Genomic DNA, 19,453 nt, shown 5'->3' with positions numbered 1-19,453 from the left:
CACTGGTTAAACCCCTTAATCCATCTTTCAGCTTTTTCACATGGACAATGAGGTATGAATTATTACTACTGTGTATAAAGAGTTTGAAAAGCTTTAGATTTCAAAAAAAGAATAAAAAGTGCAGCGTACTTACCAGCACTTATTTACTGTTTTGGTATATAATCTATACTGAAGTAATTTATGCAACTTGGAACTATAGAAAAAAAAATTGAACTAGTCAATCATAGCTTATTCCAGTTATAACAATTGTATAACAGCTCAACAGAACTGAAATTTAATTACCAATTAAGGTGAGATTTCTAGCTGTATTTCTGTCTGTTCTGGGTTATATTACCTCCCATTTGGCAATAAGTTAAGGGTGTAGGGCCATGGCAACTCATACTATAGCAAGGCCTTTCATAGCAATAGCAAATAAATTACCAAGTGTTAGTTTAGCGGGTTTTTTGCCCTCAGTTGAAGTTTTTTGTGCTATCTTAGCTTTTAATCTTGTATCACAAGGAAACTGTGAATAGAGTCATCATATGTGCTCATTTGTAAACCAAATCTCTGAAATGAGGAAATACAGGCTAAGTGCAGTATTGAACTGTTTTTCATGGCTATAAGCTAGCAATGAATATAGCAAAGAACCATTTTGTTTGTTTACCTGACTAAGACTTTTAACAATTCTAGATTTCCTATACACCTTTTAATACAAGTCTGCTGAAGGAGCGGAGTTTGCTGGCACTTCTCGAGCTGTGATCCACACCTTCAGTTCACCCAAACATAAAGTCTAGGAGTACCAGCCTGAGATGAGAAAAATGCAGACAGGTTATGGGTTATTCTCAAGTTGCTTTGCCAGATTTTTTAGCAGGTATGATAGAAACTCACTCAAATGAGTTAATAAAAAAAAAAATTGAAACAGTGTGTTTCACTCAGGAAGCAGGTATAAGCAGTCCAGCTCTAAATAATTTAACAGGATTTGCTCAAAGGCATACAAAACCAACAACTTCCCAGTTTTGGATGAATGAGCAAGTTAAACAGAATTCCTGCAGATTGCACTTGAAAACAGATGCCTAAATTTCTTGTGTCATCACTGTAGGTAGAAGTATACTTAACCCGGTCAGTTTATGAAACAGACTTGCAACAGTGTAGGGAGACCGGAGTGGGCTCAATGTAACTACAATCATACTTCCCCACTAGAGCTGCTACACCCATATATTGCTGTGGCTAGTGCCTGTGCAGAAGGGCAAGCTGGGTAAGCGATAATTTAAGTTGTAGATTAAGTGCCCACGTACTTTGGCATTTCCCCTATCTGTATTAGAGTGGTTTGATCATCAGCTGATACCATTCAAAAGTTTAGCAATTACATGCTGGTAGGCATCTCTCTGAAGTCAGATAGGCTTCAGTATTCAAAGAACAGACTCAATTCTACAGATTTAAAACATACCTGTCATTCATAGCTTTTGTGCAGATGCCATTAATTCTATCGGGGAGAGGTGCGGGGGAAATCTCACTCATTTTTTCTATTGCCTTCTTGTAGGTCTTACAGAACAAAACAGCTTCTGCACACAAAAGTCTCTTTGGTTGAGATTTGGTTGAACACCATGTTGAGAGGAACTCCACCTAGACTGATGGAATGAAGAAGATATAGATACATTTACTTTAGTCTCTACTCTGCTGTCAGCTCATGATGGAACAGAAAATTTGGCTTCCTAACATAAGTAAGTATAATAACTTTTTATTAAAAGGCAGATTCAGGAGAGAAGAAATAGGAATATGAAGCTTTTGCGTAAAGAATTTTAAGTGCAGCCCATCTTGTATTGTCACCTATGCAAGCTTCCTCCAGAAATGCAACACTCTACTATGCATTAAAAATGTGTTAACTAAACAAAAACACTTAAAAGCTGAATAATTGTTAGTAATTCTATGTAATGACCTTCTCTGTGGGCTAATATTTAATTAACACAGTTAAGACATCCGTGAAAGCCTAGTTTAGGCCAGCTTTGTTGTTTCCATGTTACAGTGCAAGAGATCTGAATAAATGTAGTAATATTTTATTGATCACAAACGTAATAGTTCTTTCAGCAATTAAAATGCATGATGATTCATATGAACAAAGTGAAAATAAATCACAACCGAAAAATTTCACATTTTTTCCCTTTCATTCTTAGTGTAAGCAATAAATACAATGCTATAGCTTCTATTTATCTTATTTACATAGTACAATACTTGATGTTGCCTGGTTTCCAGCCCAAAACTTTCATGACATGAAAAGGAGTACATGTTGCAGCATTTCTACAGCCAAATACTGTAGTAGATCATCACAACGGAAAAAATACACAGCAAAAATGCTAACATTAAACCAAACAAACAACAGAGAGGACCCTGCAATGGAGCATTTTATTAACTGAAGACAGTAGCATGAAAAATAGACATTCCCTCTCATAGAATGCTAACATGCTGGTATTACAGATACCAAATATAAGACAAGTATTGCTGTAGCCCCTGTAGATTGATACAATAAATCCTCACTAAACAACAACAAATATAAAGAGCAAATAATAACAGGTAACTGTTTGCATGTTCAAAGGAATCTCACAGCCCCACCGAAACAGAGTTTACTTCCATCCCAGAGAATACAGATAAGGACTACAACATTCTGTAAAGTAGAAAATAAGCCATGAGAAATCAGCATAAGGATTTGAATTTAATTTATTGTGACAGAAAAACATTTGAAGAAACAGACCCTTCTCTTGGTTTTGTAGGAACTGAAAAAGGTGAGGTAGGAAGACAAAACAGGGAATTTATATTTATTTTCCAATGCAAAATAGGAACTAGCCTCCTGAGGATGGGGGAAATGTAGCTCTCCTACGTCATGTAACCCTCCACAGCCGCAAACATTTTCTTGCGCATCCAGCTGGATGTGTGTTTCTTTTCCAAAGTGAAGACAGATGTGTGCCTAGAAGCATGCTGTGATTGTCCACCTAGAAATAGGATGATTTCTGTGTAAAAACAATTTTCCCTTCTAAATTACCATTATGACGTTTCTCTGACAGGGAGCAATTAGCAACTAGTACTTTGCATTAAATGATAAAAATTTATAGGCTATTAAATTTGAACTGCCTAGCTGAGAAGGAAGCTTAATTCAAAATCTAATGTTGTATCACACTCTAAACTGTCACATAGGTTTTAATTACAACAACCCACCAGGTACCATTGAAATAATTGTCTGATAATATGCCATAAAGGACTTCAAAGCACTTTTGAATGGACAGATATCTGCTTGGGCTTTGATTCTCAGCTGGTACGCATTGATTCTGAAAATGGAACTCAAGAGAGATTTATAACAGCTGAAGATCTGGTCCCCCAAGTGTAAAGCTGCTATAGCAGAGCAGGGATTTTCTGCACCACTAATATTTTCAGAACATTGCACAGACTTTAAGTAACACTACACAGATCAGCAAGCAGAGCTGTAAGTAACCTCTAATCATGTTGTAGCAGATACCCCTACTGTATTCTTACAATTTAAGAGATTGTGACATCTGATCGCCAGATTTCACACTATTCTAAAGTACAAAATCCAACCGATTTTTCAAATCATTCCCATCAATCAACCAGACAGCCTTGCAGAAGAACAGAAATCTTGATAATAAAACACTTTCTAAATTCAAACTCCTGACATAAGAACTGTAAAAAAACTACAGAAAGGTGTAAGTGGTGTGAACTTACCGCATCCTCCTAATGTCTTCCTTCTAAATACAAAGCATTTAAAGCCTTATGAAGTCACAAACCAATAACCACTGTGACAGCAAATTAACTAGATGCTAATGAAGCTTACAGAAAGGCTACCGCCAAAAATGTTTGAATGTTAAAATCAAGTTGTTCGTATACAAAATTAAGTATTTAAAACTGAAATGGTCTCAGAAAGAACTGCCTTTCATTTTTTTTCACCAGCTTACATGCACCAGATGTGCATTAATTAGCATAATAGTCTATCAACTCCAGCATCTACTTCTCTTCTACTTCATTTTGGTTTTTTCCCCACTTGAAGTAGACTTATCTGCAAAGTAAACCAATAAAACCTTTTTCTACTTTTGTGATTTTTAGTAAGACTTTTCTAAACTCATCTTAAATCATGCCCTTATTCTTGAGCATTTTTGTCATTTCACTTAAGAAAACTACTCTTTCTGTAAAGCATAAAGATTTACAAAAACATAGATTGCTATAAAGACACATTTTCTCAAGACCTTCCTGACAACCTCCTCATTTTCAGTGAGACCTTTATTCAGCAGTAGAACCAAAGAAACAACTTATGAAGTACTGTTCTAAGCTAAGTAACTGAGATGATAGATAGATAGAGATTCAGAGTCAAGCACTCCAAAAGAATATTAAAATTCTCAATCCATATACTGATATTTACTGTCAGTTCCAAATACTGACATTTACTAATTTGCTTGATTAGTCTGAACGTCATACACTGGCTTTAAATGTAGTATGTCATTTGCATTGCTTTCAGTCTTGCATGCTTTTCTCAAACACCCCCTCCCCCCCCCCAAATTAATCAAAACTTTGCCCCAAGAATGAAAGAATAAATTATCAAGCATATGGCCAGGGAAATACTTAAAAATAAAACAAAACAACATGACTACAACAAATTCTGTACATGATCTTGAGTAAATTCCTTAAGCACACAGTGAAGTTCCATCAGCTTCAACTATGTGTTAGTGTCTGGAAGGATTTACAGTTACACAGGTTACTACTTTTCTTTCTGGCAGTAAGGCCTCATTGATCTTGTCTGTGTTAAAGCCAATAGGAAACTTCCATAAACTTGAGGAGGAGAGACTCCTGTATATGCAAAAATAGTTTAAATAAAATTGCTCAAAGCTTGCTGTAAAATATTACATTGCAGTACAGAAGTAGAGTCTCAGACTTGCACTGGTGTCTCTATGCTTGGTTTAAAATAGTGGAAAAAACAACCTGACCAAACCAAACCAAACCAAACCAAACCATCAATATCTTCGAGTCTGTTATCTCAGACTACCTGTTAGGCTTTTCTGACAGTCAAATACTGGACACAAAATTAACCTGGACAATCTATAGTTATCATTGCACCTACTTTAACCATTTTCCTTTGTTCTATTTTAGGTTGAATTAAGACCATACAGTATGGTATTTACACTCCAAGATTCTATAGGCAAATGAAGTGGCTTCAACACAACACAGTCTTATACAAACTTCCAAGAAAATAAGAAATCCTCCATTGATTCCCATTGTACAAAAAATTGCCAACTTTGTCTACACAGTAGAAACTGAAGAGGCAAAGTTTGTATCCTTATATAAATGCACATACATATATATAGAGAGATATATATATGTACAGATGTCCATACTATATAGATATAAAACCACAAACATATGTATATATGCATATATATACATACATAAGAAAAAACACATTGGTTTAGTTTGCATCATTCAGGAGAATAACATATCCCAAGTTAGGTAAAATCTTCTGGCCAGGAAGCCATTAAATCACACTTGGAGTTCACAAGGGTAAGCACACTGGCATATGCCGAACCTTTGGCAGTCAACCATACAGCTTTTCGGTTTTTAAAACAACACTCTCCATGTCATGGTATCCCTTCCCATTTAAATGTTCACTGGTGCAGTCGTGATTGTAGCTGTAGCCTTGAACATCACTGATTGACGATACAGTGTAGGAAGCGGTGCGCATAGCATCCGAGTGGCTGAAGCTGTGCTCAAATTGGATTTTGTACTGATTCCAGTGTCTTCTCAAAACAGCTTGGACCTATGCCAGAAAACAAAAAGTAATGCATATAAAACACTTGGCAAGATATCACTGGACTTCATTTTTTTATGCATGAGTGCCATAATAAATGTGTCTAAGCAAATTAGGGACTAAGGCTCAGTAGTCCTGGAATGGGGGGGTACCTACATGTGATCTGTCACATAGGAGGTTCTGAAAGATTTACGATTTAAGTAGGCATTATTCTTTGGCAAATTTGGTGTGAAATAGTTACATTTTACAATTGTAGTGTACTAGTTGCTCAGAAAAAGAACAGGTTACTGGAGGAGCAGCAGCAACACAATTTTCTGCTTTCTCCCCTGTGGACTGAAGCCCAGTGTGGACAGATCACATTTACAGGTGAAAAAGGTCATTTCCATTTAGCCTTATATTCAAAAAGCCACATCCTCAGCAGGTGTAAATTTTTATACTCTCAACAAACCATAATTTACATTTGCTATGGTTCTGGAACAAGAAAGCCTTTCTTAATTTCTGACCAGACCTTAATCAAATGAATAGAAGAACAATTTCCCAAACTCCATATTTCCACCAGCATTAAAAATAAAGCTGATGATAAAACAGCTGAAGGCCCCAGCTGTTTTACATGTCTTCACTGAAAGGATGTTATGTTTATCATAGCCTTCCTCTCCTACAATATGGTTAAACACCTGTACATATTGGATTGATGAAATGCCACATTCAAGAAATTCACATGGAATTACTCTTGCAGTGCAGATGCCAAGTGAGGAATGCTAAGAATTGTAATAGCTATTGTTGTTGCTTTTTCAAGAGGTTTTTTTTTTTTAATTTTAAAAAAACTGCCCACAGATCATGAATATTTAATTTCCTCTTCAGCCAAACTTTTTATACAAAGTATTCCTGTGTTGACTGGCAAGGCACTGACTTTCAAGAAACGCTGAGGGGGACATCGACACATTTATGCAGCAGTGCACCCCAATTCACAAGCCTCATTCACAAGCATGACCTTCGTTTCACTTTGTTACATACAAAAGAACTAAACAGTGAACAGTGATTCCCCCAGTTAAATGTTGATATAGTGGGTAAATATTTTTAAGATTTTCCATATGTCTTCAGGGTTTCTTTTTTGTTTGCTTTACATTTCCCTAACACAATGTAGTCTTTTGTCTAATTTTACTCTGGCTTTAATTACGAAAAATAAAAATAAATAGAAAAAAAGGGATGTAATTTTTAGACTTCCTGCACTCTGGTATCAGAATCTTCTGTTTAAAGGAGAACTTCATATTTCTCAAAATCCTTACAAAGAAAATATAAAAGGGTAAGGGAAGAAGGATCAACTGAGTAACAGAAGACATTAGTATTTTAGGGCAAAGGAGATGCTCTTTTACTGTTCATAAAACCATTCCAATCCACTCAAAACATCTAAACACAAATCTACAAACCCTGAAGAGAAATCAGGTTTCTTAATACTTCTGAGTATCTGATCTTATCACTCTTCATATCAAAAGTCTATATTTCTTCCGAGTCCAAATGGAGAGCTCTTGGTTCATCACAGGAAGGGTTCGATTAACTAATTTGCATTGCATAGCAAGATATAGCCTTAAATCTTCATATGGGTTGAATCCATTTCCTGTAATCCCTCATAAAGCCAAGAGAAGATGCATATTCAAAATTCCATCTTCTCCTAGAAGGAAGCTTGGAATTTATTTTTAAATCATATCAATCAATCTGTGCACATCACTAAGCTATGCTCCATTTGTTCTTCTTTCCATAGTCAATTACATCAATAAGGTTAGTGTTTTACTGTACACCCCCACAAAAAAAATTACATATTCAGTTATTTTCACTTTAAACAACACAGGCTTGAGATGGGAAAATGTCAGCAACTGCAACTAAATGGCTTAACCAAGGTCAAAGAAGTCTATTGGCAGAGCTGGGGAATAAACTAGACTTGCCAAATTGCAAAAAAGCCTTACACTCAGGTCCTCTCCCACACCTCCTCCAGGCTGCTTCAGCAGCACTTGTTTGTTTGTCTTATTTTCAATTGTTAATAATATTTCTAAACCAGTCCAAAAGGATATCAGTCCCCATAGCTCAAGAAAGCCATCAGTATTCCTGCAAGACAAGTGCCTTTGGGCTACTTCTAGGGAGAAAACAGTCTGTTTAGCTTGCTCTCTGGCCAGTGACAGATTGCTATAAATAGTGTTTCCTGTATGGGCAAACACCGTTTCCTCTATGCCCGCCTCAGTGCCCATCGCGCGCTCTCGGTGCATTTCTAAGCCATGTATTTCTGGCACTCTTCCCAAAGCCTCTCTGTTACTGCTGAATCAGTATTTCACCTCTGTCCTGCTACATGTCTATTCTTGTAGGGTGTTGCATCCTTTCAATAATTAATACTGTCTTTCAGTCTTCTCTAAACCATCCAATCAATCGTTTATAGAAGAAGATGGGGAAAAAAATCAATGCGACAACTAATTTTCACCACTAATTATACTCTGTTTAACAATATGCATGTCTAGCAACGAAGGGAAAACAGATCTTTTAGTGCTCTTTCCTCAGCTTTGAGCAGTTGCACAGAGCTGTAAATTCAACTTAGGAGGGGCAGCAATTTGTTACTTTGTTATAAGAAAGGGCATTATACAATGCATTTAATGAAGGAAAGTAATGTAATAAATATAATTGTATTTCTCAGCCATTAATAGAGGTGCCCGTTCCAGCTGGAATATTGTTGCTTTCTCACCTTATAAGGTAGCAATGGCTCTTTTTGATGAATTTCCATAAAGGGGTCCTTCCAATCAGCTCTTCAACATACTAGTAGCTTGATGTTCAACATGTCACTAACTAAACAGGCTCAGTAGCAAACAAGGAGAAAAAAAACCCACAACACGCCTCGCCTGTTGAGAATGGGATTGTATAATCCTGCAGACCTGACACCACAATCTTTACTGCAACATTTCTATAGACCAGTGGAAGGAAAGAAAAAAATCCAAGCTACGCAAAGCTTACATGGATAATGTAGGTCATTATTATCACCTGTTATTCATAGCTCAATAGGAACCTTTCTAGTGATTTATCAGAGATCTGGGACAAGCTTCTCCTCTGACTGCAGCCTGTGTCACCCCCCAAGGCCACTCTAGTCTAACTCGAACTGGAGAACCTGATGAGGTAGTCAAACAGCATCTTTGTGGGGTGCTGGGACATAAGCAAAATGTGAGCGTCCTTAGGGAAGCCCTGCCACAGAAAATAAAGATGAAGGGTTTGCACATACGCCCTTGTCTGTAGGAGGTTTGGGACAAACAGCTGCAGTGCTTTTAGTATTTTTAATTGCTAATATCCCACTGGAAAATTTTTGCCCCATTGTCAGTGTCAATTCCAATATCAGCATTCACCTTTAAACCATAGACTTGCTGCAGACAAGCGTTAACATCACTCTCTGATGCCTATCATTCTGCAGAGTCTCTAATGAGCTGTTGCTATGACAGGTGATGATAAAGCAGCAGCATCCACAGAACAGCAAAGCCACAGTTGCAGGCTTTGTTCAGGCATTTGGTATGACAGCAACAGACTATAATGGCAACAGAACACACGTGTGCCTGCAGGCTCGCATGCCAGGAGCAGAATCTTGAAGTAGAGAAAGGAAACCGTTTTTTCTGTGTGGACTTTTTTTCCTAACTACACCGTCATTCTCCCCATGGATTTCCTTACTGATATAGTTGTTTATAAAGCAATAAGTCCCTTCTTGAACAAGGTGTGATTAAAAATAAAAAGTGAATAGTGGTCACTGAAGCACTGAACACAAAACTGGTTTAAAAAGCATAAAATTCCACTCTAGAGAGAGCAAATACAGACATGTATGTTTAACTAACAAAGTCAAGGCATAGGGTCTAAAAATTAAATGTCTAAATTAATAAATGTTCAAATGGCTAAATCCCCTTTTTAACATTATCCTGCTGGCAGATGTGCAAGAAGTGATTCATTTGTCACCACTTGTAGGAGTTGTGGAAGAGCTCATCTTTTACCACTGATCAGCCCATGGTGAATTTAGGATACTGAATTAGTGGGATGACTCAGGTTTGCTTTTCTTACACAGCAGAAGAGAGCATGTAAAAAATATGAGTTTGTAACAATGGAATATTAACAGATACCATTCTTACTGATTGTATCATATTTTAAAATTAGGGTTTCAACTTGTTCAAGTAACAAAGTAGCCTCAGAAGATCCACAAGGATTAAAGGGCTGAGCTGAGAAGTGGACAATGTTGTTTCATAGAAACTACAGAGATTTTAAGTGTGTGTCGTTCCCCCCCCCCCCCCATTTTGCACTGGAGCAGAACAAATTCTGTCTGATTTCTTCCAAATATCTGTTTTTAGAAGGCATTCTGAACTATAAAATTTAGAACAGAAAGAGCGTGTAAAATATCAGTGCTGAATGTGGGCAAGTGATCAAATCAGATCCAGAACGCTTAATGATGTGTTCTGCTTTGAATCAAATACATAAGCAGGGACTTGAACCTGGATCTACTCTATGTTAAGATCAGATCAAAACCACTGCTCCATGCCCACTAAACTGTGAGAAAGCCTATCTTCATCTTTTCTGCCTCCTTGGCAAAAAGTCATTGAGATGCTTACATTTCGGGGGTGGGGGGAAAAAAAACAACTTGAAACCCCATGGTAGTTTCTTTGCAATTCAGTCAACTTCAGACTTAGGAAGAGGAGGAAGGGCAATCCGCATAAATCAATTCTAGTATGAGCCAAATATTTACCTGTACGTCAATGTTACTGTCCAATAACATTATATAGGCACACTGATACAATTTTACAACATCTGATGAAAGAAAATAAGGGTTGAGTCACATGAAAACATCTGGCTACTCCCACACATCTGCTTACAGCCGTATACTGCAACTGCACTAAATGTAGAACAAATGAACAAACAGATATGTAGGAATAAATGTAGGACTGTAATTGTTCCTCTACCAGAAGTGTTGGAAAAGTACCAGTTAGTTTTTTGGTGAGGTGGTTTTAGTTTTTGGGTTGTTGGGTTCTTTTGCAAGCAAGAGCCATATTAGCGATTTTGTAGATATATATTTTTTTAGCCTTTCTACCACTTTGATCTCTGACACTGTAAGGCCCTCTAAGTGTACCCTCTACAGCTTGGGGGCCAGAGTTCCTAGAGAAAAGTCACTGTGTGCACTCCAGAGTTACAGGACCTTGATCTATTCAAGATAACAGCAAAGCTTGTTAGCTTCAACAGGATCAGAACCATATATTACTGAAATATGGCACAATCCTCTAACATAAGAATAAAGAAGTTTGTTCTTGGAATTGACTGATGATGATTCCTTAAAAGTGCACTTCTTATTCAACACACATTTCTGACCCAAGCACGATAAACTATTCAGTTCTGATTTTTTGAATAGTATTTCTCAGCAGTGCTAAAAAACCAGTTTTCCAAAGTTCAGCCTAAAATTTTCCCAAAGAGCTGTCATAACACAACAGTACCCCAGCACATCAACATGTATGCAATATGCTCTATTCCTGCTGCAGAAAGACCAAATACAGTGATTCTCCAGGACAACAGATGCTGTACAGCTTCTAAGACAGACAAACATACCATCTGGATACTGAATTACATTTTACTTTTACACGATATTTATTGAGAACTCATATCAAAGGGACAACTGTCTTCAATTCCTTATATAATCAGGAGACATGTATATTGCTCAGCACAAGAGTGTCAGTCCTAAAGAACCTAATGATGCCAAGAATGATGGCATAGTCTTTCCCAAGCTCTGCTCTTGGCAGCCAGATTAGTTTTTTAAATTAATTTTTACCTGACAAATTTAGATTTAGAAATTTTTTAAAAATTATTTAAGAATTACCATCTCTTTAATTGCTGAAAAAAACCCAAAAATATATAAAATAGGAAAAGTATTATAAATGTATTAAAAACTGTTACTCTACCTCTCCATTAAAGAAGCAGAAAATTGTAGCCACCAGTAGACCCTGTAAAATAAAAATTAAAAAATTCTGCTTTATTTCACATGCATATGCATTTTTCCAGGTTGAGATAACTAGAGGTTCCTCATAAAATTCAGATATAGACAGCAAAGAAAACATAGTACAAATGTAAACTTGCTGAATTATTTCTAAAAATACATTACTAAAAAGTATTGGTCCAGCTATCTACCATGATGTTTCTTTCCTTTAAGAAATGAAAATTCAGCATAATGAGAAAGTTAAAGTCATTTATAAGAATACTGCATGAAGGTCTTTAAAAATTAAAATAACAAGATCATTTCTCCTTTATTTGCTTCAGATGCCAACTGCTATCTAGCTTAAGCGAGCAAAAACTGTTTAATGCTTTCTACCTGGTAGTGCATAAGGATGTGCATCACATAGTCATACACTTCCTCAGCGATCCGGCCTTCTGGTCGCCATGGAAACAGCACAAATTCAATGCCAAGTAGTGGAACAAGAATCAGGGTAGCTCTCACTGCTTTCATGTACAGGTTGGATTCTGCCTTGTGGGTGTCTTTCAGCTTGGTTATGAGAACACGAACGATATTTAGCAGGAAGAAAAGATTCACCTGTCATAAAAGAAAATGACACTGAAGATAGCCTGAAAAATAATCCCACATACCGTTTTGTGATACTAAAACCAGAAACTCAAGAAAACTCATACTACGTGGATAGCATGGTGATTGTACAATAGGCATGAGTTAAAATTCTTTGAAAACACCTTTAAGTAACTGAGAGTGGGCTCTAACATCTATTGCCCATGTCCATTCCTCTAACTTATTAAGCAAGTGTCCATCTAGATAAATGTCCATCTTCCACTGTAACAATCTACGCACCTTTCTCTCTGCTATCACAATAACAGCACATAGGTGAATGATTAGGTTTTTTTACAATGATGATGTCTTTTTAGGTTGGTCAAGAAAGAGGATGACACTATTCCCTCTTTGTATTTAAATATGGTTCTTCAAAAGGCTGCTTTTTTATTTTTCAAATATGAATTAGACAAATTTATAGAAAAGAAACAAATGAGATTTTTAAAAAATAAAAAAATAAAAGAAAATAAAATTGCAGTCAAAATGCTGCTACAAGGAACTGTATACTCCTGTAGACAAACAGCAAATTTAACATTCTTACAGTGGCCAATGTTTGACTTGAGCTGCAAATGGGGCAAGCACTGAGATGATGCTCTACATCATTCTCATGCACTACTGAACTTGATTATTTCCATAACTTTTAAGGCTCTTCTTGTTAACAGTGGTGCATATCTGTTCATTCAGTTTCACAAAACAAACAAACAAACAAACAAACAAACAAAATCCCAAACTGAAATCACAACTATGCAGACTTTATCTTTCAATATGTGAGCACTCATTGTAAGCAACCACCAAACTAATACACGCACACACGCACGCGTATATGTGTGTGTATGCGCACCCGCCACCCCCAACAGCCTAAGGATGTGAGCAACCAGAGCAACAGCAACGTTATGGATGATTACACCGTATTTTCATCTATTGTGCAATAATGGCAGCCTCTTATAGAAACTAGAGCTAGAAGAGACCTTGAGAGCTCAGCCAGTTCCATCACCTTGCGCAAGGGCACAGAGGCAAGACAATGCTGCTTAGGGCACCCACTATGGAAGGGACAGACCTGGTCCTGTCTCTTCTTCCAGATAATTGTCTGTCCTTGTCAACAACTATCTAGAGACAAAAGTAGGGAGCAAGGGAAGAAGCCAGCAGACAGAGAGACAGACAATTCCCTTCTCAAAAGACTAGGAATTCCTGTTCTAAGGGGAGGTCTTTGTCTTGCTGTAGGACAAGTGCAAACAGGGAAGCCATTTCAGACCATGTGTGTCACCATGCTCTCCACAACCCTGGCGGAATTCTTTCATGTCAGTTAAGGTTTTCATGATAAACAGCTACGTATTGTTACAGCAACAAGGCCCTTGACAGATATGTGATGCTATTTATATTCTACTTATATGCTATTTAAATCATTTTAACAGGAAATTGTTTTACATAGGAAACTACTGCATGAATTTCTCCTGGAAGTCTCCAGCTACCTTTAAGCTTTGTTTAAGCAACCAAGGTCTTCTGATTTTTTCTCAAGGGATTTATTTCGATTTTATGCAGCCCACGATCCTCATCCAGCTTCCTATAGTACACATAGACAATAAGTCCTTCTTCCATTTCTAAATTTAATCCTTCTCAAATCTACTAGTTCAACATCCGCATGTCTCAAACACAGAGTTTTCAGCCCTCTCGTGTTTTGGTAGCATGGCCAATTCCTATAATACTGTCCTTGAATGCTAACTGAAGATGAAAGTTGCAGCAGCCAGGAGTGAAATACCACCCAGCAAATTATTTCATTTACAACATGCTGAAATGCACAGAATTTTTCTAATTGTTCCACTTACCCACCAAAACCAAAAAGCACAAAAATAAGCACACAAAGAGTTTGCAGATAGGTATTAGTGTAAACAGAAAAGACAAACGAGGCAAAGCGGAGGACAGAGAAAAAAGTATGATTGTCAGTAAAAGTATGCAGCACCAATTTTTGATGTACATCTCTTCTGTCACACATACAGTGAGATCAGGATGAACTGAATTCTTAAAGTGATGGAAACAGGCCTTGACTTTAGCAAAGTAGTGAGTAGATTTTTACATTTCAGGAAAAGAAGGCCAGTGGAACTACTCGCATATATGTTATCATCAAATTGACTGTGATGGTTTGTAAAGCCCCAAAGGAGTCCCGTTGTGCTAGCTGCAGTATAAACACAGAGTAAAATACCAGCAGCTCCACAGTGACCTGAAAAGTGAACCGGGCAAATGAACAAAAATGGAAACAAAGGCAGAGGAGGCAATCACAGATAAAAAGAAATGTTGGCACCTGTACTGGGAACTTAGTAGAATTTAGGTTCTGCCTTAAGAGTGGCTGCGAACTTAGCTGAGCTTATAAGTCAATAGGTGCCACAGTTCTTGAATTAAACTCTCCTCAGGTCCCTGATATTTCTACTTCTCTCCATGTTGAGTCTGTGCTAAGCAGTACGGTAATCCTTATTAGCATGTGGGTTTAAATTCTGTTTAAATTCCTCCTTAGGATGATATAAACAGACCATTCTCAGCTCAAGAAACTCAGATATTCTTAGATACTAGCTGGTAGCCATTGTGTGGCTTTTAATATAGTTATGCAGCTTCAGATCTTAGCCTGCTTGAGCCTGGCTTGCTTGGGCAGAACATCCGTATGTGCTCATGAAGAAAAGTTTTGTACCTGGCCTGTGGACGTTCCCAAGGCCAGGCACATGAATGCTAAGCCTTCAACTTCTAAACTCCTAAGTCTTGTACTGAGTCCAGCTTGAAGTCATTAAATAGGTCAGTGACAAAGATAGGAGCTCCTGAACTTCCTTCTAGTACATGTTCACTGAGTACACTTACTTCCTCTGCTAAAACAATTTGCATCTCTAAAAGGCTGTCAGTCTAAGACACTAATACATAACATTATTATAGGGCAAAAAAAAAAATCTCTGTAATATTATTTATATAAATAATGGCATAACTAAATCAAAATCTACTCTTTCAGTGGCACCAATGCAAACTAATTCAGTAGTGCACTGGCACATCTGAAATCTACACTGAATTCACTACTGCTTTCACTAAAATTCAAACCCATTGCTTTTTTCACCTCCTGCATTTTGATCAATTCTTGTCTAGTGTAAAAACTACCATCACACTCTACTGTTCCATTCCCACACTATTTCTTTAATTGTGGTTGCTTAGGTAAATGGTTGTAATTCAATGGTCAACTGAAGACAATTCCAATCAAAATTCATCCTATGTCTGCTCCCACTTCCAGTTTCTTTGGCAGGGATCCGACCACAGTTATGTAATAACAGGGACCGTAAAAGCAGCGTTATTGTTAACTTTATGTAATTGTAGGTTTTTCAGTGATGTACAAGAGTTACATTCCCATTGGCTTCTGCCAATTCTCCCTGGCACCCACTTGACAGTCCTCTTCATGTTTTTTGAGATCTTGCTCCTGAAAGTAGAAACAGTGTCTTCTCCCTTGTTATCTAGTTTGCAGTTTAATATTGTTGCTTAAATGTCTACTAAAGCAGGTCATGCTTAGTAAAGTGTGAAAATTTTATCTGGCAAGCAAGCTGCTTAAGCAAATGAGGGTTCTGTTCACAAAGCCTAAACACATGCATTTCATCTAATGTCTTTATCCCTGGCTTGTCTTTTCTGAATTAACATATTTTTTTGTTATCCGAAAGGAAAGCAACTCCTTTAAGGTATTTTCACATCACAGGCAAGATGTGTAGTTGCGTTTAATCTTTATTATTCCTACATGGTTTTCAAATAAATTTACTGATGGTACTGAGGCAAGAAAAATGCAAGAGAAACGCCTTCAGTCAGCTCATGAAAAATACAGGAATATCAAAGGTATACATATTTGGAAACTGCAAAGAGAATGGACGCAGATTCTGCCCAAACCAACCTCACAGAGGCGATTATTATGCCTCCAGCAAAATCAAAGGACATTCTTAGTGTTGCCTTGAATGGGGAGAACACTTGACAGTTTGGGGCTGATCCAGTACATTTGAAATCAGCAGGAGTCTTGTCATGGTTTTCAATGTGACTTTGTAGATGCCACTGCTGGGAAGGAGAAAATGATCTTACATCCTAAAATGAGGTCACTTCATGCAAGATGGTACAGTCTTATAATTTTACACAGTTTTTTTTACTGTTGTTATTTAAGCAAGCACTAATACAAATTATATTTCAGCTTTAAAGAGCTTTACTTAAGTGATATATCTGTGAAGAGACACCTGGACAAAGGAAGTAACAATCCACAAGGCAATGCAGAATAGCATACATATTCTGGGTGAAATACAGCACCACTGAAGTGAGCAAAATACCCCTATGCCTTTCTGTGAAAATAGGATTTCACCTTCTGTGTAAATCAGAGAGAAGAAAATTTAGAAAGGATTTAGAAATGGTTTTAAGTTTACAGATTAGAGCACTCATTAAAGTGTCTTTACATGAACATATATAGCAGACCTGACTAACAGGACATTATCAGTAATAATTCACACCCCATGGGCCATGGATCTCAATAATTTCATGGGGACTGCCCCTGGCTTCCCATGCAGAGGGCCTCAGGTGTGTCATGATAGCAACACAATCTTCAAAATATAAGTTCACCAGCTAATATCATTGTGAATGAAAATGGGAGTCACAAGAACCACAGGATTTATGCAACGGTCTTCAGAGAGAATTCGCTATGCACAGAATGCCCTCTGCAAGTATTCATTAACAATTTAACAGAAGAGGAAGTTCATGTAGATCAGAAAGTGCAATTATATCCAAAAAGTTACTCAGTGTTTTCATTCTTAATGAATTTCCTTGGATGAACTGAAAAGCTGTAAGAAAAGTCAGCAGACATGCATACAATACTTTTGCCAGATGAGCTTGAAGTTTCTGCTACAGTAAAAGAGATGACTGTAGTATATAGCCAGCAGCTAATTCTGGTCACATGTAGAATGCCTCTACACAGCAGCATTCTCTACATTATGCATTCATAGATATCAATTATCTGGATAGTTGTGTAAGTAGGTACATATTAGTATTTTCTTTTATTATGCACCTATTTCTATTTAGCAATAATCTACTGACCGATTTTCATAGGTTAAATTCAGTCCTAGAATAACTGAAGTACAACACTGATTTTTATACAGTGGGGTCTTGAGCAAGTTACCTAGAATTTAATGTCTTCAGTAGTAAACATTTGGCTAATAGAGCTGGCATTAACTTGAAGTGTAAGACAGAACACTGTGCTCTGAGTTCATGAGGACTAATAGAGCAGAGGAGTTGCAATACCCGGGTGGCCAAAGCACACATTGCTAGATTAGTATCAAAACAGGGGCAGTCACACTTACTTGCAGAACTATTTCCACTGGTTCTTTCCCAAGGGCCTGCTCTAGTTTCTCTCCATCCTGTGTTCCCACCCGCAGTCAGTCATGCCATTCAAGAACCCTTGTTCTGAATCTCAGCGAGGTCCAGTCCAGTAGCTGTTTGGCCACCTTAGCACTGTGACACAATGATGCTTGTAATAGGGTCAACCTGGTAAATGGCCTGGGCAGGGAGAAAGCACTCTCAGCTGAAGGAAGGATTTGAAAGTGGCCCTCCAGTACTCCAGGTAACATTTAGTCCTCTCCTTGTCACTAGCATTTAAGTGGGATGATAATCAATATTGCTAAACCTGAGTTTCTCAAAGGACCAGGGGTACAGCTCCTTAATAAGGCCAGGACTTACGTATCTGGTGCATCTAAGGCACCAAGTGTGTTAAGTGAGAGTCCTGCGAATGACAGTGACCTCTACATGTTAGCTGTAGGCTCTTTCCAACTTTGTAAGTCCCTGAAGAACAGCCAGAAAACAAATATGAAAAACAAATTATTATCTGAAAAATGCCTACCAGCAGAGCAGCACAAATAGGTCCATGGATGATGTACAGCAGATGAGTATCAGAGCTGATCCAACAACTAGAGAAAACAAACAGGAAAAGAAAAAAACATTTGGCATTTTATTATCTGTTGTATTCCTTTTTTTTCTCCCTTAAAGAAAACATAACAGTTTTGCAAAGCAAGCTGAGATGTCACTTACTTGTCATTATAATATAAACTTCTAGCAACGGCATGTATGCAGGCAGGGATCAGTGGAAAACCTGCGAAGAAAAAAGTGTTTTCTTCATATATAAACCTGGCTAATAACTAAGTAAACTTGTGTCTCTTGCAGGAATCTTCTGTATTTTCATCTCATCCAAACTATATACCTGCAGAGCAAATAAAGTAACAGGGACCAATTCTGTTTCTATTTTCTCAGATTTCTTTCCGAGGGGCGTATGGAACCTTATTCCCACTGTCTTGCCAGGAACTTCATACCAACACAGAGAAAGAAAAGGCAAATCAAATTATAACTTTTTAGAATGCAACAATCAATCTTCATTAACACAGATGTTTATCAGCCTGCAAGCTGCAAGGCTAAACAGGTAGGTAATATTAAAAAGGTAATTGTATACGTGACCATAGCTTTAACAGTATGATTAACAACGTTGATCATGTCCTCACTCATACTTGCTGGGTATTCAGAAAACAAGGTCACCTGCAAAACAAATTTGAAAACAGACGCTGGAAACCAGGCCGAATTAAAAATTTAAGAAGAATAGAGAAATTAGTTATCTGGTAGTACCTAATTTTCAGAAACTGCTGAGCACTTATGATCTTTGAACCACATCTCAGCTGTGTCTGTAGCTGGACAGCTAGGGACCCAGGTACCAAGTCATGTTATAGCTGAATGTGCCAAGACACTGAAGCTGAGGAGAAAGCCCTCACTTGCACTTTGTGAACATGGTGTTGTACATTATCTGAAATTACCAGGTTTAGCTTGTTAGTTTTGATACTGATATTACCTGAGACCTTCAGCTACAGCTATTCTGTATTTGCTTAGTGAACAATACAGGTCAAATGGAACTGCTGGAAAAATAAATCCTTGGCCATCTCTAACTCAGTTCTGACCCTCCACCCTAGACATGGCGAGACTTCTCTGAAAACAAACATTCATTCCTGAATAAACATCTTCGAGATGAGGAACAATGAATAATTACTTCTTAATGT

At 37.5% G+C, this 19,453-nt stretch overlaps 1 protein-coding gene across 1 annotated transcript in view; it reads right to left on the bottom strand.

The window, feature by feature from the left end:
- Nucleotides 1-5,517: 5,517 nt before the first annotated feature.
- The window catches only part of CALCRL (calcitonin receptor-like), a 28,846-nt gene continuing 14,910 nt past the window's right edge, over nt 5,518-19,453 (bottom strand). Inside the window, exons 8-12 of the mRNA XM_010583224.1 lie at nt 18,444-18,504; nt 18,256-18,322; nt 12,135-12,353; nt 11,728-11,769; nt 5,518-5,788 (exon numbers count right to left, since the gene is read on the bottom strand). Coding sequence (XP_010581526.1) covers nt 5,567-5,788; nt 11,728-11,769; nt 12,135-12,353; nt 18,256-18,322; nt 18,444-18,504 — 611 coding nt within the window. The 3' untranslated portion in view covers nt 5,518-5,566. The remainder of the gene's footprint in view (nt 5,789-11,727; nt 11,770-12,134; nt 12,354-18,255; nt 18,323-18,443; nt 18,505-19,453) is intronic.

This window comes from Haliaeetus leucocephalus, unplaced genomic scaffold (assembly GCF_000737465.1).
Source record: "Haliaeetus leucocephalus isolate CR32 unplaced genomic scaffold, Haliaeetus_leucocephalus-4.0 Scaffold880, whole genome shotgun sequence".
NCBI lineage: Eukaryota > Metazoa > Chordata > Aves > Accipitriformes > Accipitridae > Haliaeetus > Haliaeetus leucocephalus.
The sequence above is the reverse complement of the archived record's forward strand: the minus strand, read 5'-3'. Positions and strand labels throughout refer to the sequence as shown.